General features: G+C 35.5%; 1 protein-coding gene across 1 annotated transcript in view; it reads right to left on the reverse strand.

Annotated features, from left to right (window-relative positions):
* LOC128552468 (protein mono-ADP-ribosyltransferase PARP14-like) overlaps positions 1-24,966 on the reverse strand; it is a gene marked incomplete at its 5' end in the record, with an annotated part of 68,967 nt that extends 44,001 nt beyond the window's left edge. Inside the window, 7 exons of the mRNA XM_053533507.1 lie at positions 4,677-4,932; positions 10,252-11,195; positions 11,252-12,014; positions 12,285-12,518; positions 21,654-21,784; positions 22,306-22,414; positions 24,935-24,966. Of these exons, the coding sequence (XP_053389482.1) occupies positions 4,677-4,932; positions 10,252-11,195; positions 11,252-12,014; positions 12,285-12,518; positions 21,654-21,784; positions 22,306-22,414; positions 24,935-24,966 (2,469 nt within the window). The remainder of the gene's footprint in view (positions 1-4,676; positions 4,933-10,251; positions 11,196-11,251; positions 12,015-12,284; positions 12,519-21,653; positions 21,785-22,305; positions 22,415-24,934) is intronic.
* Positions 24,967-26,077: the final 1,111 nt, after the last annotated feature.

The raw sequence follows: 26,077 nt of genomic DNA on the forward strand, positions 1-26,077 counted from the left end.
CAAAAGGTAAGAGCTCTTAGAGATGAAATAATGAAAGAAAAATCAGAAAAGCTACTGGTCCAGAAATGTATAGTGAAATTTATAAACCAATTATAGAAGGAATAGAAAGTCAGAAAAAAATTTATCAAGACAATTAAAAGCATACCTGGAATCGAAAAACAATTAAAATCACTCGGTGATGAAATAAAAGACATATAAACATATCAAGGCTATTCCAAGAACCACAACCAATTACACAGTCTCCTGGAGATAATAAGTTAAAAGAATTAGAAGATTATGGAATAGAAAGGATGAAAATAACCAAAAAACCGGTTCCAACAATTGATATAATTAAAGAATCTCTCGGTTTCAATTATGAAACAATTGATGAATCAGAAGAATCAGATAAATTAGAAGAACTAGAAGAATCAAAAGAAGAATTTGGGACAAATTTAGATATAAATATCAATCAAGATATATTATCAGAATATGGATTACCCACATTAACAGAGTTAGCAATAAGCAAAACAAATTGATTGCTAAGGGTAAAAAAACTGGAAAAGAAATAATTAACGTTAAGGTAGATAATGATTTGATTGATTTAATTGATAAAAGATATAACAATAATAAAAAACATTCAATACTTTCCAGGAAAATATTTAAAGAATCAACAGAAAAATCAGGATTACCTATCAATAAAAGATCCATGAAATTTAAAAAAGTAATTAGGGGTCAAGGTTATGATGTTTGTCCATGCAATCCGGAAGAACTGGTTAATAACTTAAGAGCTTATTTGTGGTAATATTGAAACTGGAAGTAGTAATTAAGAATTAAAAGATGAAGGTATTAGCATAATTGATGAACTATTTAAAATGAATAAATTGTTACCAGAACAACATGAAATGTTATATAACAAATATTTTTCTTGAATATAAATGGAACAAAAAATAGTGTTAAGTTCTGAAGCAGTTAAAAACGATAATAAAAATACTCCAAGCGATTTCACAGTCAGATTCAGTCGTTCTTTAATTTTAGATAAAAATAAAACTTATGCTGTTGGTTTGGATAGTATTAACACTATGACTTACTCTTGGCATAATATTAGTGATGAATACGATGATAAAAGAATTCGGTATAATAATGGTAAAGATTGGAAAGTTATCATATTTACAAATGGTTCTTATAGTCATACGGACATGTATAATTATATCAGAGAAACACTAATAAGCAATGGTGATTTTGAATTTGATAAATCAGACATTGCCCCAATAAGTTTGGACTTTGATTTAAGTAGTTTTAAAATCCTAATTTCAATTTATAATAATTTATGTTAGATTTAAGAATATTAAATTTTCATACATTGCTTGGATTTGAGAAAAAAACTTTGAGAAATACCGAATGGGGAACTACAACACCAAATATAACTAACTCTGTGGATACAATTTACATTCATTATGATCTTATTGATAATTCACTTGTTGATGGTAATTTTAGTGATATCATCTATGCTCTAAGGACTGCAAATTTAACACAAGCTTATCCATTTACAAAAGAGCCAAACAGAGTAGGATATTCTGAAATTATAAGGAATATATATTACAGATGTTTTTGGTAGAATAATCAATTTTAATGAAGTTGAAACAAGTTTTACACTAATTTTAAAAGAAATATAAATAGATAATGTACAGAAAAGCTTATGACAAAAATAAAGGAATATTTATTTATGTTGATGCTCAAACGGGAGAAGAAATTATACAAGGCTCAGGTATCTTTGTCACTTTAACAAAATTGTTTTCATCTTCTGTTGCCTCTTCAATTGGTAATGCTGGAAAAAAAGCTCTGAAAACCGCAGGAAAAACTGCGCTTGAAAGTGGAACGAAAAAGACTGGAACGGAAGTCGGGAATTTAGCTGCTGATAAAATTACAGAAAAAAAATAAAAAATTAAAAAAAAAAACGCTCAGGCTCGTACTGGCGCTAAAACACCTGCTGTTGGTAATTTAATTGCTAAGGAATTACAAAAAATCAAAGTCGAATAATCAGGAGGATATTGATATAAGAATAAATAAATTATTGTCAGGATCTGGGGTGGAACTTGGTCCCCTGATGTCTGCGGCATTTTTAGCTCAGCGTAACGTATTAACGAATTAACGAATTAATTTATAAAAAATAAAATATATAATATACATGTTTAGAACAAAACTATATTGTGAAAGATATGAACTAACTACTGTTCAATTAGATACAGCCTTAATATCCGTCTTGGGAAATAATGTTAAACAGCAAAAAGGTTCATATTTTGATTGGTTTAATGTTTTTTTTTAAGTAAGTTTTAAAGTTAATAAACTAGCTAATGGAGATCAAATTGCTTTAATTAATAATGCAGCTTCAATAATTGATCAGGTAATAGTAAAACAAAATGGAAAAATTGGCGACTTTTCAGCTTTTATTGGTGGAGGAAGACCCCAGGTGCCCCTCCGTGCATTATTTCATCACGAGCGGGCACCTGGGTAGATGGGTGGCTTCCTCACATGAAGAATTCAACGCCCCGAGTGAGGCTTGTAATAGTCTATACAAAGTAATAAATGTAAAAAAATTAGCTGAACTATCTAAGGGTTATGCAGAATCAACTGGAACAAAATAATTTATTTATTTAGATACATACAACCGCTAGTGCTGAAAGCAGGGATGACCAAGCCGGATTTAATAAAGGTTTTGCTGCTAGAAAGGGACTAATCCAGGGTGGTAAGGATACAAATGCTAAAATTCCGTTGAATAATTATTAATTTTTTCAGGGTTTGGAACAAAACATGTTACCACCAAGTCAAGTCCAAATAACGCTTCAATTAACAAAATTAATGATGATGAATTAATTTACAGGGTTAATGCTGCTGATGCTGATGCAGGTAGGGTAATTGTAACTAATTAATTTTGTGGGTTCCACGTTTAATTTTCAATAATTATGGACCTAATTTAATTTCTGAAAGATATACGAATTCAAGCTGGAAATACCTCCGAGAAATGATAACACAGTCAACAGATACACAACAGACTAATATAACTTTTAGAATAACAGCTGGTGTAACAAAACCCGAACATGTGTTTGTTTATTTACAACGACCTGATAAAAGTAATTCACAAGAACATAATCCACATTTATTAGATACATTTTAAATTAATGCAGCAAATGATAATTGTAGGTTAGAATCTTGCCGCCTTAAAATTGGTAATGGTGATTTTTATCCCGAAACGGAATATACAAGTATATCAAGAATTTACGATGATGTTATTAATTATTCTTATAAACAAATTAATAAAACTACTGGAAGTCTCTTAAATTTATCAAATTTTCAAAAATTGTTTGGATTTGTTCATTTTAACTTAGAATTTTAAAAGGAAGGAATTGCAGAAGATCCTAAGCATATTACATTAACAGTTAAATTAAATATTCCGCCAGCAGCTAATATCCGTGTTTACGCAATTGTATTGTATGAAGAAACAGTTGAAATAAATACTGTTAGAAATGACCTTGTTATTGTTTAAATAAAATATATATAAATATAATGACATCAAATTATTTTGAATATAAAGTAAATTTAACAGATGGACAAAAGAAAAACTTAGCGAAAGCTTACAATTATAAAATTCCGCTTACTTTTAGATTAAAATATGAACAATTGCGTGGAAACTATCCTTTACTTTTAACAAAAACACAAATTAATCAAACTGAAAAGTCTATTAGGAATAAAAAGGGATTAGAAATTACAATTTAAAAAAAACAAATGTCCAGTCAAGGTCAAAATGGGGGACTCTTGGGAGCTTTGGCTGGTCTGTTAGGCCGGACAGTACTTCCGGTAGCTGCAAAAATAGCTCCAAAAATATTAGGACCGTTAGGCGTCGGGGCCCTGTTCGATATTGCCAGTACTGGCGTTAGTAAAATACTTGGAAATGGTATGATGTCGGTAGCTAATGATAAGAGAAATATGATATCACCATATCTTACACCCAATCAAAGAAAGCAATTAAGGGAAACAGGTGTAATAAAGCTAACTCAAAAACAAAAATAAAATGGCGGTTTCTTGGGTACGATTCTTGCTAGTCTCGGGATACCTTTGACTACATCTTTATTAAGTGGTAAAGGTGCTGCAAGCAACCGACAGGGCAAGGGTAACTGCGGCAGTCTTAATAAACTAATATTTGTGTTAATTTGCAAGCTCACTATCAGTGAAGAACTTCAGCGCCCAGTCATATAAGAGCGTTTTACCTTTGTTGTTGGGTACGAAATTGTATTAGAATATAGTCAATGCTTTGCTCAAATGGACTCTTGCCATTTTTATATAAAAGCATCTTCATTGGCCTGCTTGTTTGAAGAGTGCGCATCATGTCATAGAACGTGCAGCCGTACAAAAGACAGCGTGCGTTTGGTCTTGCGCGCAGAACACCGTTTTGTTTGGGGAGGGGATAACCTATTTGATAATCTGTCAAAAGCCCTAGGTAGCAGAAGTACCGGTGTTGAAATTAAAATCCATTTATGGACAGGACAAGAAGGAAAACGGATGTAGCTGTTTGAATGTCTTAAAATGCCGGGGGACAAAACAATAATGATATGAAAATGTCCAACTGCCTTGATTAGGCAGTTTAACATTCATTTAGCTTTTCGAGGCAAAGGAACACAAATATAAACCATTCTATTCCTCACCCGAATGCGCCGCGGCTCATGGCAGGTATCGCAACGGATGTAAGACTTTTTGCAGAAGCTTGCCGGAGACACTTCAAAACAGCTTCTGTTAACATCTCATCTTCCTTCATCTTGCCTCCCCTCCAAACTGGTCCCCTTACGTGTACGATAGAATCTGCCTTTAACTTTCCTGCAGTACTAACAAATGCATCCCCGTCTTGCAGTCTGCCTTCAGAACTTATGTAGTACGAACATTCCTTCTGTATTTCTCTACCACCTTGAAATTTTAAACAATGGCATTATGTTAGTAATCTCAGAAAACAATGGTCTTGTGTAATAAAATCCCCACTCATTTGAAACAAACCAAAAAGAACTTTCACTTTCAATTGCATTATTCCATGTTGACATAATTTTTCTGCCTTTAAAACTTCCAACCTAGTTTAGGGTTTCAAAATTTGCTCAGCCCCTTTGTGCAGTCAAGAAAATCGATCTGACCGAAGATGTTATATCATTCTCATCCACAAGAGGTTCGTTAAAATCCTGAGACTAACCTCAGATCTATTTCTTTCATTTATTTGATGAACATGCACTCGTGAATACTACTAGTAGTGGATTCATCCGTTCAATGCCCCTATTTAAAACGACGCGGTCTAGCTTTGCAGCAGAACGTCGCTGATTGACTGAACCGTTTTACTTGTAAAGTAACCAAACATACAATATTAGGAAAAATAAACCGGACAACTAGTGAACCATGATAAACCTCTGGTATGCGAAAATGAGTTATATAAGAAAGGCTGCATCACGGGGTGGGAAGTGTTACACGAAGGACTGAGTTATTCTGATAACCTGTCATGTTTTCTTCTGATAACTGTTACGGAGTTCCTGGAAAACTTTACAGAGTTATTCTGGTATCTGTATGACAAAACAAGGAATCGGTCGGCAAAATGGTAATTATCAATCTTTACAAAGAGCGAATGAGGACTAAAACTAAAGTTTGATGATCGATGATCAAGGTTGCTTAATGTTTTGTGGTATGCGTCAAAAAAACTGTTAAGCGCCACATCTTTGAAATCAAGACATACTGAGTAAAATATCGAAATCGTTTGCTTATTCATACATATTAATCTACTAATTCACGTTCTTCAGCCTCACCAAACGCAATAGCCTAATTTTGGTACAAAACTGCAAACATAAACCACTATCTAACAATTTTATGCCCGATTTTTCAAATGTTACGGAGTTCAGGTGATAACTCTGAAGATGTCACAGAGTTCTTATGATAACTTTTGTTACTGCCAGGGTGTTTCTTGAGCTATGTTAAGATACTTTTTAGCTAATTTTATTATTTTGAAAGGGTGTTAATCATGTTCTGTTGTAAGATATGTTTCCAAGACACAGTGTTGTGGTTATATGATGTATGGTATGTGTGTTTTTGAGTTCTAATGATAACGTTTTAGTGATATATTTTTAATTCGAACTAGATGTTACTTTTAACGGGACTGTGTACGCTCATAATGATGATCTAGCTAACTATTCCTCTTGCTTTAAAATATTTCCAACCTAACTCAACATGCACATAATTATATTCATCTTATAGCATTTTGGCAAATGCAAAGGTCGTTTCTGGTGAAGGATTGATATAGATAGCATTTTAAAATTCACATTAATATGCATTATGATATTCTTTAAGACAAATATGCATGTATGAGGATGACAAACCCCTTTTTGGTAGCAGTATTTAGTGCATTAAAACTTATACGCATTCCGTATGATGCTATGACCATACCAATTAACATTTATCGCAGAAAAGTTACGCCAGTCACATTAAAATTCACCCTCTGTATAATATCGCATTGTGACTATTCTTTCAGCGTCAACTTTAAAAATTTTACTATATGAAGGATTAGAAGAATTATGATTGTAAGGTTATAATTATGTTATCATTATTATCATTATTACATTCTTTATGAAAATCTTTTGATATGAGGACAACTGTATACATAGTATGCGAAAGCGTTCGGATTAAAGTAAAATGTTTTGGGTCTATAACTTAATGAAAATGGTCATGCGATAAACATTAACAAAATCGCATACACACAATTATCCTTGATAAATTATATGTATATTGTCATGTACATTTGAAACTATAGTTTTGGTGTGTTTAGTATAATTTATTGTCGCCGTTTATGTATTAATTAGTTATTGTATGATTTTTGATGATTATGGAATATAATCTACTGTCGCGTCGCAAATTATGATCCCTAATCAACAAATATCAAACAATAACATTTTTAATTTAAAATCATTTCCTTCTTGTCATAGCATGCTCACGCATGGTTTATTTTGCCACAGGGCTTCAATGTTGTAATCGTGACTTTCCTTTCAGGATGATATTTACAAAATGAGCAACTGCTTCAGACAGTGTCAGTATTTATATCTGACTGCCGCATCCTGAAAAAAGGACAATTATCTAAAGCTTCATCTAACATATTGGCCTTTTCAACCTACCACATATCAACTCAACGTAAAGGCCATAATATGAATATGCATAACGAGACAAGCAATTGAATCGCATGAGATGACAACAGCAGTCATACATAGTAATGCAAATAAACCACCACTTCTGAAAAAAAAGCTTCTGCAAATTTAGCGTTTAAATGTACCCTAAATTAAAGATAAAGGGTTTGATTTTAATTCAGTGATCAATCCAAACGGAATCCAGTAAACTGTTGTTCACGAACAATGAACAATGGGACATCCATTGATAGAACGAACAATACAATTTACTGCATTTGTTACCTATTTTCGTATTTTACTATATATATGTCATTATACTGCACATAGTTTTAAACTTTACAAAATACTCATATCATACATTATATAACCTTGTGTACCTTGGGAAAATATCTTACAATAGAACATGATTAACACCCTTTGTAAATAGTGCAATTAGCTAACAAGTATCTTAACATAGCTCACGAAACACACTGACAGTAACAAAAGTTATCATAAGAACTCTGTGACACCTTCAGAGTTGTCACCTGAACTTCGTATTCCCATCCCATTCTCTCTTTTTAAAGATTGATAATTACCATTTTGCCGACCGATTCATTGTTTTGTCATACAGATATCAGAAGAACTCTGTAACGTTTTCCAGGAACTCGGTAACAGGTTACCAGGAGACCTCCGTCCTTCGTGTAATACTCATCCCCCCCCCCCCCCCCACACACACACACCATCCAGAGAGATTTGGCCAAAACCCTCTTTATACTCGTAAAAGGAAATCAGTTTGTTTATAGAGTAAAATTATTGAGTGAACGGCGTTCGTCAATCCTTACCCTGTCTATGTTATATGACTGCGATTGAAAAATAAGCTATCTCTGTAAAATGGATAACACAGTCATGCATCAAACAGTCCTGAAATTGATTTCTTTGGTTTTCTCATACCTCTTGATATTTTCCCATACTTTGTCGCATATTTTAATGGTAGCACAGACTGTTCCCTTTACAGCAAAAGGTTTTCAACATATTTTACATTGTGAAATTCTGCGTTGTTTTAGAAAGAATCGTCTGTTTGCAGATTTCACCACAAGAAATGTCACACTTTCTCCATGGCACAACTGATTTCATCATAGCTTTTTTTTAAAACTGCTGACTGTTGTAGTAATTCAGCATGTTTTCTAATGCATATAGGTAAAAAAGTGCATGGTTTGAATGAGGCATTAGGTCAAAATTCACCAAAGCCTACAATAAAGTCTTTGCGGAGTTGTCTCCATTTTTTCTAAATATTTTACACGGGACCGTATTTTAGCTTAAATAACTCTTCTTTTTTTTAAAGAAAATGAAGTTTTGATTTTTTTAGAACGTGTGCTTTGATGCAATTAACTACATATATCTAAACAAGAGCGCCGCCATGCGGGGCAATATACGCCCGAAGGCTTACATCATAGGATTTGAGCAAAATTTTAAGAACTTGACTGTTGTAGCCCCAAAGGACTGGAACAACAAAAGGAAAACTTCAAAAAACAAATCTAAGTCCACAAAAAAAAAATCAAAGTCTACAAAAAAATCCTTATCAGGTATAGGTATGTAAAAATACACCTTAAAATTGGAGGTACCATCCATATTGTACCACAGAAAAGTGGTCTCGGTTTTTCCCTACGGCCAATAATAAAAAAGTTTCAAAATAAGCTATTTATAGTAACATAAAAGGGAAGTAATTCGAAAAAAAAAATTATTGTAAGTACAAAAAAGAGATCTGCCAAATAAAAACAAGACCACTGCAATGCAGAGCAATATACACAAAGCAAAGTCATATATGACCTTTGACCCTTAAGTGTGACCTTGACCTTGAAGCGAGTCACCCGGAACATGCGCTCTGCACATCGTTACAATGTGGTGAACATTTCTGCCAAGTATCTTTGAAATCCTTCCAGCAGTTCAAGAGTTACAGAGCGGACACGAAACAAACTGATATGACTTTTGACCCCTAAGTGTGACCTTGACCTTGAAGCAAGTCATCCGGAACATGCGCTCTGCACGTCGTCTTGGTGTGGTGAACATTTGTGTCAAGTTTCTTTGAAATCCTTCAAGGGGTTCAAGAGTTACAGAGCGGACACGAAACAAACTGATATGACCTTTGACTCCTAAGTGTGACCTTGACCTTGAAGTGAGACATCCAAAACATGCGGTCTGCACATCGTCTCGGTGTGGTGAACATTTGTGTAAAGTTTCCTTGAAATCCTTCAAGGGGTTCAAGAGTTACAGAGCGGACACGAAATTGCTAACGGACAGACGGACAGACGGACGGACAGACGGACAGACGGACACCAGCGTCATAACATAATACGTCCCTTCGGGCGTATAATAAAAGGTAAAGGTAGAAAAGGTCTTGTTTATTATAGTGTCACCCCTATTGAAAGGACCAGCCAATTTGGCTTATGAGACACCTTTATTTTACGTACATATTACCTCCCAAGTCCAACCACTATGCCAGGTGCCAGGCGGATAGAAGTCGGTACCCATTTATTTAACTAGTTCGCGGCTCACAAACCGGCCATTTAGTACTGCCTACTTGAAGTTTGTTCTTTAAGTTAAACTGCTTACGCTACATTGCCGATGAAAATTCTTCAGTGGTTAAGGAAAACTAATAGATATCAAGGGTTGCGCTTCGCGACCTAGTCACCAAGGTCGTTGTTTTGAGTCACGTGCCCCTCGTCGCTTCGGGTGCGAAACTTTACTTACGGTAAAGAGTCATTCATGTCAAAATGCTATCAAGCTGAATTACAAATAAAATCAATGTTTTATCCCGACGCCAGCATTTGCGCATTAGGGCATATGAGATTTTTGTCTAGAATTAAAAGTTGGAATGTCGTTATAATGTACTATGACCTTTAGTGACGATGTAACATTAAGTTCCATAAAAAGATATTTTTTATCACTTTTCTGTATAACGACACAAATTGCGAAGTTTGGAAAACCAAGATTTACCCTATCAAAATGTTACTTCAAGTACTAATCTTCTTCATAGGTGTGCAACATCTCACAGATTTAATGAGATATAATGGGGTGAGTAAGTTAAAAGTAAACACTATACCTTTTTGTACGAGAGTTTTACCAAGTCCTCCAGTTAAACTAAGTTTGTCATCAACTGAGTTTACAATCATATCAACAGTCAGTTCTGTCATATCCCCCTCTGCTGTGTATATATTTCTACAATCGCTTGCCTTACAATAACCTATGATTCTTAGTCCTTTAATTCCAATATTTTCATTCACTCCACTATCTGCTGGAATTAAATCATAGGGATCATCACAAATTTCCTCAGCATAATCATCCCCTTTCACCGACACCACACATGGCAGTGTGCATTCTATTGTATTGAGGTTATCTTTTCCTTTCGCGGTTTTCATGAGTTGGGCTAATCCCGGTTTGCTCAAGGTATGTTCACGCTGTTGGATTCTTTTTATTAATGCCAACAGATTTGATCTTACTTCTTGGATACCATCTTCTGGTCCGTGGACTTCAAATCCGCCATATCCTGATATTGACCCTATCTGTACATGACTGCGCTGTAAACATTTTGCAATATTTTGAAGTTCGATTTTATGATGCATTTCAATCAGACGATGGACATTACTGTTACATGGAACTTTTACTTCAGTCACAGTGTTCATAAGAAGGAATGCTTTCACACTATCTACTATTTCATTTGATATATCATCAGTAGCACAAATATGAACTTTACTAGCATCCTCTTGTACTTTTATGTAGTTTTTTCCTGTATGGTTGGCATTTAATTCGTCAACTTTAGTTTGCCAACTTTCTGAGTTCACCACTGTTTTGGAAGCTTTTTTCAGACCAATAGTGTTTTCAATGACTGACCCACGTATTACACTCAAACAATCTTGAATTTGTTCATCAGATGTGCTGTATACAACCAAACCTCCGTCTATGACATCCCACACTGCTGCGAGATGACTAGCTTTTAATTTTTCACTATATGATCTTTCGTTTGTTTCAAAAGAAACAATCCGGCTGCTAGATCAGATATTTTGTCAATACTAGCAGTTGCAAATCTGTTTTTCATTTCATACATCCTCAACTTTGCATCACGTACCTGCCCTAATGGCCCTTCAAAAACGATCTCATTTTTGTTTTGGTTTATGTTCACCTTTAGGTCAGGGAAGAGTTTCTCCATTTCTGTGGGAAATTTGTCAGCTAAAAGCATTCTTGTTTCAATCAATTTCAATGCCGTGAAAACTTCTTTAATTTTTTCACGTTCCTTTTCTGCTTCTGCCATGACATTTTTTGTGATGTCATCAATCTTCTTTGAAAAACTTTCAGTAATACGTTTGTTCCCTACAACTATTATAGTGCCCTCATTGTTATCTACAAATATAGCAACAGCTTCCGGATTATCTATTGTGACAGCTTTTAGTTCTTCCATTACTTCAGACCAAATATCCTGCAGCACTGGCACTTTGTTAACAATAATGTTCTTCAAACATTCTCGAAAGTTGTGCTCTGCTGTCTCCTTCCATTGCTTACTCAGTTTGAAACAGTTCTTCACTTTTCCTGTTAATGTACATGCCAATACAACATGTCCAGTTCCATGAGGCCAACATATCTTTGTGTAAGCAGTGTCTAGCTTTGTTTCTAAAACTGAACGATTCACATTTGAATGTTTCAAGAATTTTATTTTTTGAGGGTCAACATCCTTAAGCACCAAGTCTTCTGGTATACGTAACATTTTTTCAGCTTTTTCTCCTTCTGGTCTGCCAAGGCAATCCTGGTAACGTTTCACAATAAGGTGTTTTCCACATAAATTGTGTTTCCTTTCTAAAACTGTATCAATTACTGAAAAAAAAATGATGTAATCATGTACAGCTCATGTTACGTATTTTCCCTCGACATGTGAGTATCATTCTGTAAGATCAGACAAATATAAGGATGTGTCTTGCTTAGTATGAAATATTATTCACTTTAGCTTGTTTCTGAAGACAGCTTTGAGCTGATCTGAATTAAACCCCTGCACATGTATTTCCATTTTTGCCTTAGCTTTTGCACCTTTATAAAATCCTAGACATTTCACATATCTTGGATTTAAAGTGGAAAGCAAATACTCACATTTAAAATCTGTAAAGTATACGAGGCATGTGTGATCTTCATACATCACTACCTCCTCAACTTGTCCACCACCACTTTTTCGAGTATTTTCAAAGTAGTACACAACAGTGTCTTTCGTTACTTCCGATGCTAGATTAGCCACTATTATGCAGTTAGATATTGGAACAGGGTATAGCGTTAGTGAGGCTCCTTCCAATCTATTCTTTCCAAAACACTTCTCTAATTTCTGGAAATCTGAATACCGATAAAAGCAATGTATTAAACTGAACTTTCTAAGAATATAAACAATCCTGATTCAGTCTTTAATCATATACAGACACATGAATATGTAGTGAAAAATGTATGCAGGCAAAGGAGCTAGTCGTCAAAGATAAAGTTTAACAAGTATACATTTTAGAAGAGAGGTTTTGTGGAGCGTATAATGTGTGTGAGTGTGTGTGGGGGTGGGGGGAGGCTAGGAAATATCTATCGAGAAATCGAGAAATAAACAAAGTAAATTCCAACAACTATCACTAAACTGGTCTGCTCCCCGAATATATCCAGTATGGAAAGGAATGTCCGTCAATATTCTTTGTCCCATTTTCTTATTTTCAAGTCCTACTTTCTAATTTGTTTGTATTGAAAATCAAACTTATAACATCTATGTTAATTATACAGGGAATGTCCGCCATTAACTAATATATGTCCCAACGTCTTAATTATATGACCCCGTTTCCAATTTGTTCTTATAAAAATCACTCTTGTATATATTATACAATTTGGACATTAAAATTCTGACTTGTAAAATGTTTTTCAATTCCGTGATCTACAAAGATCTAATTCATTTTTATGGAATACGTAATTAAGTAAATGTTTAACCCTTTACACCATTTTTTATTATTTATATCATCGTGGCAAGTCGTTGATACTATTTTTGATGCAGTTCATTGTTCAAATTTCTTTATTTCTGTATACATTGAATATGATGTATTTCAATCAGTTTTATAAAAAAAAACTAAAAAAAAAGCGTTATCTTTTTTAAAATTAAGAGATGAAGTTTACAATATTCATATTGCAATTTGAAATTTGAAACGTAGCATATGACAGGACTTTACGACGATACGAGGAAATATCCGTACCCCCACCCATCGAAGGCACTTCAACCCTTAATAAGCCCGCCCGCTTAGCTCAGTAGGTAAGAGCGTTGGTCTACGGATCGCGGGGTCGCGAGTTCGATCCTCGGGCGGGGCGTATGTTCTCCGTGACTATTTGATAAACGACACTGTGTCTGAAATCATTAGTCCTCCACCTCTGATACTTCATGTGGGGAAGTTGGCAGTTACTTGCGGAGAACAGGTTTGTACTGGTACAGAACCCAGGAACACTGGTTAGGTTAACTGCCCGCCGTTACATGACTGAAATACTGTTGAAAAACGGCGTTAAACCCAAAACAAACAAACAAATCAACCCTTAATACCTCTATAGTATACACCCCTAAAACAACCCCAGCACCCTTGAACAAGCGTAAATAGGAAACACCTCCTAGAAAAAAGTAATTTGTAACAATAAACCCCCTGGACAACCTGTCAAAGGCATTTTGTCATGAAAAACATCGCCCTAGACCAGTCATCTCAACAATCCTGTATCCTCTCATGAAGGCATTTTCCTGGGAGACACGAAATACCTCATTGGACAACCTATGGAAGGCATTTTTTCTATAACAACATCCCCCTGGACAAGTCGTCTGACAACCTGTGGGAGTCAATCTTCCCGAAAACCTCCGTCTCAAAAGACTCCCCTGAACAGGCATCCGTTGGACAATCTATAGAGGGCATTTTCCTTTAAATCCCCGTTTAAAGGCCTCCTTGGACAATCATCCCTGGACAAACTTTGAAAGGAATATTTGCCCAAAAGGACCCCCTTGGACAAACTTTTTCTAGAACTCCCCACGGATAGACCCACCACACACCTACCCCCTCTTCGGGACAACTATCAGGAAGTACCCCTTTGACAAAAAAATGCTTTCCGTGTGGGGTTAAGATTTTTATCTGGATTAGACGAAAATAGTCTAGACTGAAGCGTCCTCTGTTGTAAAAAGGAAACCTGCATTTCTGTTTCCTTCTCTGGTACCATTTTTATGTAGCTGGATACCAATATCACTGGTACCTTTCTAAATTCTAGTTTATGCCCCCTTTGATGCATTCAGTAACTGCACAAGGAACAAAAATTATTTAGTCACCGCACACTGGACGTTTGACATACTCACATAAAATCAATAATTATGTGTCAATAGGCGACTTCCGTGTCAATTGTGTTCTTAGACCAAAACATTCTCTAGCTTTTTAGCAAAGAAATGTTCTACTGTAATGGGTTAATAAGACCTTGACATTTAACCTACTGACCTCAACAGTTTCGTGATCCAAGGCCAAAGCATTCCCAAGTTATCGTAAGGAAATTGTTTATAATGTGATCTAAATGGTTTAAGATATATTTATCTCTAGTTAAGACTTTCAAAGATTATGTTCCTCGGCATCGAATTATTGTTTGCACTTAAGATTGTGTCACTGCATTTAATAATACATCACGCTATCTGGATGATATACTTAATAAGATTAATCCGTTATTTGATCAGTTAGTAAAAAATATATATCCCAGGGAGCTGCAGTTAAATCAAACTAACAACTCGGATAATACTGATTCATTTCTAGATTTACATCTCACTATTTACGACAATTTTATAAATACCAAAATATATGGCGAGAGGGATGATTTTACTTTCAGTATTGTAAATTTCCCCCATTTGAATAGGGATGAACCCCAGGCTACATCTTATGGGGTATATATTTCTCAGTTGATTCCGTTTGCATGAGCATGTAGTCATGTTGAGGATTTCAATGAACGTAACTTATATATTACAAATAAGCTTCTTCAACAGGATAACCGTTATTATAAATTACGTAAATACTTTTTCCAAATTTTTCTATCGTAATTCAGATTTCATTTTGAAATACAATAGTAATTTAAAGACACTTCTGCGAGATGGTATATCAAAACCCGCTTTTTATTGGGATGTGGTTTACAAACTTCGTAAGAATTTTTGTCATGGCAATTTTCCAATTGTAGTTAGTAAAGTCATTAAACGTTTTATAAAGAGAGGTTATGACACAACTGTTTTGAGAACACCGGATGTTTGGTGTTCAGCCCTTTTACTGTTGGACGCTACGCTTTCCTCTTTGATTGTGACTGACGGAACAGGTGTATGTCTCTATGAGTAGTAGTTCTTAAATCCCACTAGGACTGAGCTATTATGATTTCCGTCTTCTGGCCTGTTTCGTCGGGCCCTTAAGGGTGTTTCCCTTGTTGCTCTGTCTGCTGCAAAGGCAATGAGTACATGCGTTTTAGGTTCTTAAGGATTGCATTTTTATAATATATACAAGAGCATTTTTGTGTTTTACATTACATGCCTTCTGTTGCCTTTACGTATGTTAGGGTTTTTCCTGGCGGGGATAACTTTTATTTACACTGTCTTGTGACTTTGGGACATGGTGGGGGTAAGAGTGAGGTTAGGTGCACCATAAATCGGTTTAAACTCCCCTGTGGTGGTTTTGCCACTGACCGTTTCATGGCAGTGCACCACTGTGTTCCTGTATTTGTTCGTTTTATCCTTGTGTGGTTATTTTGTGCTTGGGTATGCGACGTGCGAGTGCTGTTTGTGTGCGCCTTTGGGAGACTGCGTTTTTGAAACTTGGCTTTCCCTGTAGGATGTTCTTCCTTGTTTTTACAGGTATTTATTGGCTGTTTTGTCGTTAAAATCAAATTTTGGTGTCAGGGAAATACTGCATTCTCGGTATTTTCTATATTAAATTAAAACAAGAGGGCCAAGATGGCCCTAGGTCGCTCACCTAAACACACCATAACAGTGTTAACATGTTTGACATAGTGATTTCATGGAAACAAATATTCTGACCAATTTTCATTAAGATTGGACCAAAAATGTAGTCTCTTGAAGTGTAAACAAGTATTTTCTTCAATTTAACATAATGACCTAGTTTTTAAGCCAAGGTAACTTACATTCAAATTTGGCCTAGATTTGATCAAGGCAATCATTCTGACTAAATTTCATGAACCTCAATTGAAAAATACAGCCTCTATCGCATACAAAACCTTTTTCTTTGATTTGTCCTAGCGACCTAGTTTTTGATCCCAGATGACCCGTATTCAAAATTGATCTTAATTTCATCAAGGCTATCATTCTGACCAAATTTCATGAAGATCAATTGAAAAATACAGTCTCTATCGAATACACAAGGGTTTTTTATTTGACCTAGTGACCTAGTTTTTAACAAAAGATGACCCATATTCTAACTTGACCTAGATTTCATTAAGGCAATCATTCTGACTAAATTGTATGTATATCCAGTGTAAAATGCAGCCCCTATTGCGTACACAAGATTTTTCTTTAATTTGACCGTGTGACCTAGTTTTTAAACCTAGATGACCCATATTCAAACTCAACCTAGATTTCATCCAGACAAACATTCTGATCAAATTTCATGAAGATCCGGTGTAAAATGCAGCCCCTATTACATACACAAGATTTTTCTTTGATTTGATGTTGTGTCCTAGTTTTTGACCCCAGATGATCCATATTCGTAACTGGCCTCGATTTCATCAAGGCAATCATTCTGACCAAATTTCATGAAGATCAATTGAAAAATGCAGCATCTATTGCATACACAAGGTTTTTCTTTGATTTGACCTAGTGACCTAGTTTTTGACCTCAGATGACCAATTTTCGAACTCAGCCTAGATTTCATCAAGTAATCATTCTGACAAAATTTCATGAAGATCAATTGAAAAATACAGCCTCTATCGCATACACAAGGTTTTTCTTTGATTTGACCTAGTGACCTAGTTTTTGACCCCAGATGACCCATTTTCAAACTTGGCCTAGATTTCATCAAGGTGATCATTCTGATCAAAATTCATGAACCTCAATTGAAAAATACAGCTTATATCGCATACACAAGGTTTTTCTTTGATCTGACCTAGTGACCTAGTTTTTGACCCTAGATGACCCATTTTCGAACTCGACCTAGATTTCATCAAAGTAATAATTCCGACAAAAATACAGCCTCTATCGCATACACAAGGTTTTTCTTTGATTTGACCTAGTGACCTAGTTTTTGACCCCAGATGACCCATTTTCAAACTCGGCCTAGATTTCATCAAGGTAATCATTCTGACTAAACTTCATGAAGATCAGTTGAAAAATACAGCCTCTATCGCATACACAAGCTAAATGTTGACGGACGACAGACGACAGACGACAGACAGACGACGGACGCCGGACATCGAGCGATCAGAAAAACTCACCTGAGCATTGCTCAGGTGAGCTAAAAAGTACATGTTCCATACATGTTATACCTTTCTCTTTTACATTTTGTGAGACAATGTTCCCTTTTTTATGCTTTTTTTAGCAAATAAGCGAAGCGGGGATATGCGTTTATAAGGTGACAGGCAAAGTTAATACTGGTTTATATGGTAATGCAGGTATAGCCTGCCAATATATATACTTGGTTATACAATAGTTAACCATACATTATATTGAAAATCGGAAAACAATACTGTTTTTCTTTTCTTTTTTTGTTTGTTTGTTCTTGTGAAAATAAAATAAGGAGTATACGTTTATACTGGCGTATACATTATTACAATATACACTGCGGTTTATGATACTACAGGCATATAAGCAATGTGGTAAAGAAACTGGGTTTATTAGGGAAGTGGGAGCGTAATTTCCGTCTAAAGGCTCGATGCATAAGAGTATACTTCATCTTAACTTCTGTCGTTCAGATTTCGTTTTAATGTCTTATCAGAATTTTTATTTAACTGAATTGCATAGTGTCAGAATTATTACCCCATATCCTATCAGAAAATTAATTTTTGTTTCTGTGCAAGGTCATATAAAGCTTTTAGTGATGCATTTTATTGCATAAAAACAACTAGGCGCGATTTTAAACAACATGACATTGGAATATGATAGTACACGTATACCCTAACAGTACGTGTACATATAAGTTCAGTTAATAGCAATGCAGTTCTGTCTGGTCTGTGTTTGTGCTAGGGCCCAGTTACAGGAGTTTTCTATAAAGACCAATACTGGATTTTGTTAAATTTCAAAGGACCATAACTCATACACTGTAGAAGGTGAAACTGAAGTAGGCGAAACTTCCTGTTCGGGAAGCGAACCAATGAGTTTTTCCCTAGCTCCTGAACGGGAAATTTGATAATAAATATAGTTACTTGCTTTCCGTTCGGGAAGTAAAATCACCCTGTTTTTGACTTATTTCACTCAAAAAGATGCACAGTATAATTAAGTACATTCTGCCGTTCAAATTGTTCTTGAATACTCTAATAAAAATCTATTTAACATTTAAATTACTCAATTTTAAAATTTCCCGATCGGGAAGCTAATTTAATAGATTTATATTAAATTGCTTGTCTTTCATATAGTACTTATACTAAAACACTTTTTAACATTGCCCTGCTTGAGGATTGCTAAACATGACAAAATACTGTTACAAGATTTTTCAACACTTATTTTTGACATGATTTTGTTTCTCGAACGGAAAGTTACTACATTTAATAACAAGTTGCCCGTTCCGGAAGTAGAGAAAAAGCATAAATTGATTTCCCAAACGGAAAGTTTCCGCTTCCGCGCTTTACATGTACGTCCTGAAAATATACACAGGTTCATTTCATAGTGATATTTATCTGATAATTTGTGCTAGTTCCCTTGAAAACTGTAAGATAAGTTTGTCAGACAAGGTTTATTATCAGTACCAACTCGGCATTCTATATGATATTAAAGGACCATAACTCCTATGCAGTGTAAGTTTTATCGAATAACACACGTTCACTTCATACACTTCTGTATGCCTGGGCCAGTCACTTGGAAACTATGAGAGGGTTATCCAGTCAAAGTTTTTGGGACGGACAGACAAGGCAGAAACCCTCCATCTCACTCCGAAATTATGAGCATGGAATTACTTTGGGGTAGAAGTAATGAACTGGGAGAAGCATACCAAGACGCCTTATCAAGAACCGTAAGAAACTGAATATGTTTGTTTGTTTGTTATTGGTTTAACGCCTATTTTTAACAGTATTTCAGTCATGTAATGGCGGGCAGCTTACCTAACCAGTGTTCCTGGATTCTGTTCCAGTACCTTTTCTCCGCAAGTAACTGCCAACTTACCCACATGAATTATCACAGGTGGAGGACGAACGGTTTCAGAAACAATATCTTTTATCAAATCTTCACGGAGAGCATATGTCCTGCCCGGGGATCGAACTCGCGACCCGCGATCCGTGGACCAACGCTGTCCCTACTGAGCTAAGAGGGCAGGCTACTGAATATGTGAATAAGTTCTTGGGTGGAGGGATATGTTAACAAATTCTTGGGTGGAAGGAGGGCCTGTAAAGTGGTACGGGTAAGGAAAGAAAAGATAAGTACGAGAGTACGAGAAAGGGTAGTCAATATGTTTTGGAAAAAATATCAAAAAGAATTGTAACAGAGTTACCAAAGTCCTAATGCCTATTAGGCTATATAGACATTGAGCTGACAAATGACACTGCTCATCCCATCCCCCACCCAAAGGGGATTTTCAACACTATAATTTTCTTAAACCTTATTGTAGTTGGCATTCACAGAAAAATGTTTGCAAGCTTCCGTTGGGGCTTTAACTAGTTACGGAGATTTAAATAAACGTTACCATGCAAATTTTCATTTAATTCGCAATTTATGCTTATATAATATTATAAACATGCCAATTGTTAAATATATCATAATAAACAAGACATTTACATATGTTTATATATTTAAAATTGAAATTATCACAAGTACCAATCATTTTAGGTGAAGAAATGTATGTATTATCCGTAACTTACGTTACTCTGTTTGAAATTACTAGAACATAAAAAATATATCAACATAATTATATGACATTTTTCAAGTCATAAAATAATGATAATGACCATAACACAGTTCAATAATTAATATAATTATAATACAACATCCCCAGAGTTAACTGATTAAATATGTCATGTTACCTTTCCAAAATATGGCTATTTTCGTTTAAAAAAATATTTAAAATTTTGGTATTACACATATGGTTCAGATTTTTATACATTGGACTATAAATTAACATCAACAAACATGAACAACATTATTAAATAAATGTATATAGATTTTATAAATCATTAGACAATATTATTTAAATATATTAAGAATATATAGCTCTTTGTATGTACTAGTATGACTGCATATCATAATTATCAAAAATACAAATAAATTACATGAACACCGCAATGCGGAGCAATATAAGCCCTAAGGCATGACCTCTGACCACTAAATGTGGCCTTGACCTTGAAGTGAAAATGGTATTTACTATATCAGGGTCGGCACTCCTTTTATGGGCGGAAGAGGTTTCTAACAGGCAGATGGCCTTAGATTTCGGTTGTTGATGATAAATACAACTACGTTTAATGGAGTCTGATAGAGAAAAGAGATATTCCTTGTCAACGATTCGTCCTTCTAGTCATGTGATGTCGATCCTTATTGCTAATTGGCTGTTCCTCCAGTGACCTCTGACAGTGACCATGGTAACTTTAACCTTTAACTGTATTCTCAATACACTCACCCCCACCCCCGTCGTTCTATAAAGGGCGACAAGTGTGTGTGAAGGAGGCCTTGCAGAAACTGGCATAACAGGGATACCCTGCTGGATAATTAACGTGGAGGTTTAGCCAATAACGATTATGCATCTTATGCGAAAAAGACCACCAGGACTTCCTTCTTAAAACAGAAGAGATTCCCCCAATGAACGGTTAATTACTATATAGAAGCAGTTATTCCACACATATCTTATAAAAACATGAATTAAGGTCATGGGATACCCTGTTCATAAATTTCTGGGATGCCTAGAAAAACATACCAAATTATTAAGGCTCTGGGATACCAAGAGCAAGGACCATAATATTGACACTAATGCATGCCAGAGGATACTGCATTAGTTCATAAACTCCTGGGTTGCACGGAGAAACATACTAAATTATAACGGTGCTGGGATACACAGGGATGGGACTATCATACTCGTACTAATGTGTACTATGGGATACCCATTCTGACCTAATTTTCTAAAACACAGCCAAGATACGCAAAACATACAAATCTGAGAAACCTGGGTTTTCTGGAAAGCTTGGCGGACAGATGGACGTTGGTTTTGCATTTTTTATAAGGACAACCTGGGACGCCCAGGAAGTTGGGAAGACCCCAAACAGATGGAGGCAATGTTTGCGTCTATTGCCTGACTGGGCTTTGCCTGTGCTTACCCGTATCTGAAAGAGGATTCAAAGTAAGTGATCCATGTCCCGGAGTCCCTTTCCCCAGGCCTCTAGCCCAAGGATCTCTATTGCTTAAAACAGACTGGTCCCGCAACAGGTCCCGAAATACCAATTCCCATCTGGAAAGGACTCATACTTCAACCTAAGTAAAAGGGTTTTGTGGTTAAATGAATGCTGCACAGTCTTATCTACCGTCAGTTTTAGAGACTGCAGTCTCACACTGGAGATAAATCAATCTTGGCGCCACTGAGTAAGTGTTAGCAAACCACAACCAGACCCATAAGTGAGACTGGTCTATCCATCAGAACAAGAGACCTGAACACATCCCAAAGACCCTGCACAAAACCCTCCAAGTAGATGTTTCCATAATTGTGTAAAGCCATAGTGTCAGGAGCAAGGCCCATACTGTAATTGGTGTACCGCCCCCGCCCCCGCCCCCACCCCCCTCCCGGTCTAAGATTGTGCACAGAAAGGGTAGTGTAAACTACCAATCTCTGAATGAATGTATTAGTACCGGTAAAACTGAGGTAAAGGACACAGAACCACAAACAAGAACACTACAGATTGCGACGCAGGACAAGAATCGCTCAACATATATATTTCTTCCATAGATGTTGCCATGTTGAAGGACTTAACGTACATGTACAGGTTAAATGCGGGAAGATGGAACCCTGGTTGAGAAGGTGGTACCGAATACAATAACACGGTTTCTAGTGGTGGAAACCACCAAGACTGTATGCCCTCGTAACCTAGACAAACAAGGATAAATTAACTGTTGGTTCACAACATGATTAAAAGGCAACTCCCAAGTGTAATTGAAGGGCAATACTCTAGCGAGCTCTTGATGTTGAATGGGGTTGCTAGTATGAGGTCCACAAACCTTTGGAAGGAGGTGGCCTCCGAACTTCATACAAGTGGCTTGACATTTAGTAACAATATTCCCCAAAATTTTCAATTTGTCTCCGACCTTAGGTTCTCTAGAAACCAGTTGAGGTTCAAATGTCTGGATATTTAATTGGGATTATTTTGTGAGTTAGTTTTTGTGGCTCCCCTTTATTTTGGCTGCCGGAAATCCTAAGGTGGTACATGTTTTTGTTTCCTCCTTATAGGGGTGCGTTTGTGTGCTTGTGAGTCTAAAGCGGTGTCCTACTGAGTTCTTGTATCTCACTTATCTGTTTTCTGTGTTTGTTAGTTGGGTGTTGGTGTGTGTAACGTATATTGTTTTTAATACATATGGTTTTGTGCAGGTAACGTAAATTGTAACTTAGTTTGATATATAAACACATTATCTTTTAAATTAAAACTACAGTTTGAAATGCAAATACTGTTAAGAACATAATCGTATTGTTTTTTTCAAATGATAAACTATATTGTAAAGAAACTGAAGACATTAACTAGAATTTGTTTGTTTGGTAACGTAAAATGTAATGTAGAATTCAATGTAACATATCTTTAAATTTAGAGGCTTGATGATAAATAGTTGTATTATATGTAACTAAAGAATGTGATATGAACATTTTTAAGAAATATAATGTGGAAAGTAGATCCCTCGGAAGCACCGAGTACAATGCAATCAGTGAAAATTGGTTTGGTCAAGTCTGTTCATGAGCAGTAATGGAAAATGCAACACTGCCAACGCCCCTAGCACCGCCGGCCTCAGAAGCATTCAATCTTCAAATCTAAATGTGTTTAAATCAATGTTCCCGAAGGACCAGAAAATATAACAACACTGAGATGAAGTCGGGGCGATTTTTTACGGCTTTTAACATGTTTGAATAATGTATGATTGGAAAATAGCACATTTTGGAAGAATTTTATTACATTTTAAAAATAGCTAAAAAACAGCTTTCTCTTAACTTAAACTGGCAATCTATACATCATTTCTTTTGATGAACTCTGAAATTTTTAATGATAACTTCAGTTTTTGATTACCTTGTTATCTGAATTTGCAGTAAAAACTTCATGCCAAAATTTACTTTTTTTAGGTTAACGTATCTCATTTCGATATCTTTCTTCTTTTACATTACATTTTAGACATAAGAATTTAATCAAATTGCAGCATCTAGTATACACCTTGAAATAACATATGCAAACTTCAAATGATTTACTAACATAATGGTACCATTTGTCTTAAAAAGTTATGAAAAAATATAGGTTTTGAGGGTAACGTATTTTGAAGCGTGGTTACGAAGAAAAGCCCCGCTCGCCAGTTGCAAACTTTATGCCAAAATGTTCACCACATTTTTTGGGCTTTCAAAAATATATGGTCCACAAAATTAGTCAGAAAGTGATGAAGGAAAAACACAAGTATTGTATATAAACATATAAATGGGAAGTAAGCAGTCTTGGTTTTGCGCGTAACTTGTCGTCTCCTTATAGGAGACTTTAACGTTCAGTCATTTGAAATCCATTGATTTCTGGTAATGTAATTGACCAGACACAGTGTAACGGACGGATAAACGACAGACAGAACAGAGGAAAGGACGCTGCCCATTTCTGTGTCCCCTTGTTTCTTCGATAGGGACGGGGAACAATAAACGTAAAAAGATGAAGCTTAAACAAACAAGCCAAATTTGATTAATTTATATTGTTGCTCGTCCGATTCAGGAAAATCGTTAAATACTGCTGATTTGGTCACAGAAATAAGTATATGAATATATACAAACATAAAAACGTCTTTCTTTTATAACCATTTCTGGGACTGTAACTGTCAGTTTAATAGGGCAATTGAGAAGACATCCTCAATGATGCGTTTGCTGATATGTATAAAACCATTCACATAATGCAACTAAATTTAGCACTGGAGAAACAAAAATTACTAATTATAATTTATTTAAGGGAAATAGCTCTCGTGTAAATATGGAAAGTCTATTTTGATTTACAGAAAAACAACTTCCAGTTAATATAAACATTCACATTTAATACCCACTAGAGCAAAAACGATAATTTATCCAAATCAGGGGCAATAATTGTAATAACACAAGGTCAATTTAGCATCATTTGCTAGGAATAAGCTATGAATATACACAGACAGTGACAACACATATAATCTCCTTGTGACTAACCGTTACACAAACGTGGCTCCAAAAGAACAAATATTGCAGATATATTTTATGAATATAAGGGTAGAGATAAAGACTTAAGTGAATACTAGACCTCACATCAAATATCAATTCTATGAAACTAACCAAAACCAACACGAGGCTGTAGATATACTAGAACTGAGTGGAGGACAAACTTGCAGTTTTTATTCTATTAAAGGACCATACCTTTAGTCATACATAGCTGATTTTCAAAACATCTAAAAAATACAAACACAACAACTAAACATCAACTCAGTGTGAATAACCATTACTAAGATATGGTTGCGGAAGAACAGTTCGCAGGAGTTAATTGGCGGATGGTTTTTGTTGGAAGAAATGTGGTTTCCGGTGTTGTTGAAGATACGCAAAAAACTATAGCTAAAAATCGGAAGGGATGCATATTCTAGGAATGGGTGAAGGTATGTGAGCTGGATAGGGCGTAAAGGGAGGATACTATGACACAATATCAAGACGCACAAGAAACTGAAAATAAAAAACAAGTTTATAGACGCCGACCAGAGAGACGGTTGCAAACACGGATATTCTACATTCCTACTTCGACATCACAGCAGGCGCTAGCAAAACAAGAGATCGTAGAACACGAAATACTCCCTTGATGCATTCAGTAATTGTACAAGAAACAAAAATAAATTATCGTCCGGAAACGATTTGACCTTTGATCTATAGACCTCAAAATCAATAGAGGCCAGCTAGAATATCGGTAATTAGTAACGCTTTTTCTTGATGGGAAACAATCCGTCGTTATAAACGGTTTAACGTCAGATAACTTTCCTGATCTCCACTAGTGTATCCCATAGCTTTTTTCTTATCTGCCTAAACTATTTTGCTGATCATGTTTCTCACTCAAAACAACGTATTCTTGTACATGATACTGCATCTTGTTTTCACTCAAAGTTTAAACAATACACTTCACACTGATTTTTATTGGCGTTTATTGTTTGGCGCCTTTTAACAAGACGCCACTTTTGATGACTCACTTGTTTGTATTTGAAAGGAATTGATGTAATACAGTCATTGAAATCAGACGTACTTTTAGTATTAATGCCAATCCCGGCAATATGTGCACAGCAATTAAAGTTTAGCGAGTAAGATTTTATTAAACGTTCTAGTATTATATCACCTTAAAAGATGTACTAATACAAATATCAGAAAAGAAATTCAGACAACTTGACTCTGTATTTTTAAACTTTTACATGAAACATCTTTCTGTAATTTGCTTTCTGTACCTAAACCTTGGGTCACTGTTGCTTCATCGTTTTACAACATTATTTATATTTAGCCTTTTGCTCGAGTGTGTTAAAACAAGGC

Source organism: Mercenaria mercenaria, unplaced genomic scaffold (genome assembly GCF_021730395.1).
Source record: "Mercenaria mercenaria strain notata unplaced genomic scaffold, MADL_Memer_1 contig_2826, whole genome shotgun sequence".
NCBI lineage: Eukaryota > Metazoa > Mollusca > Bivalvia > Venerida > Veneridae > Mercenaria > Mercenaria mercenaria.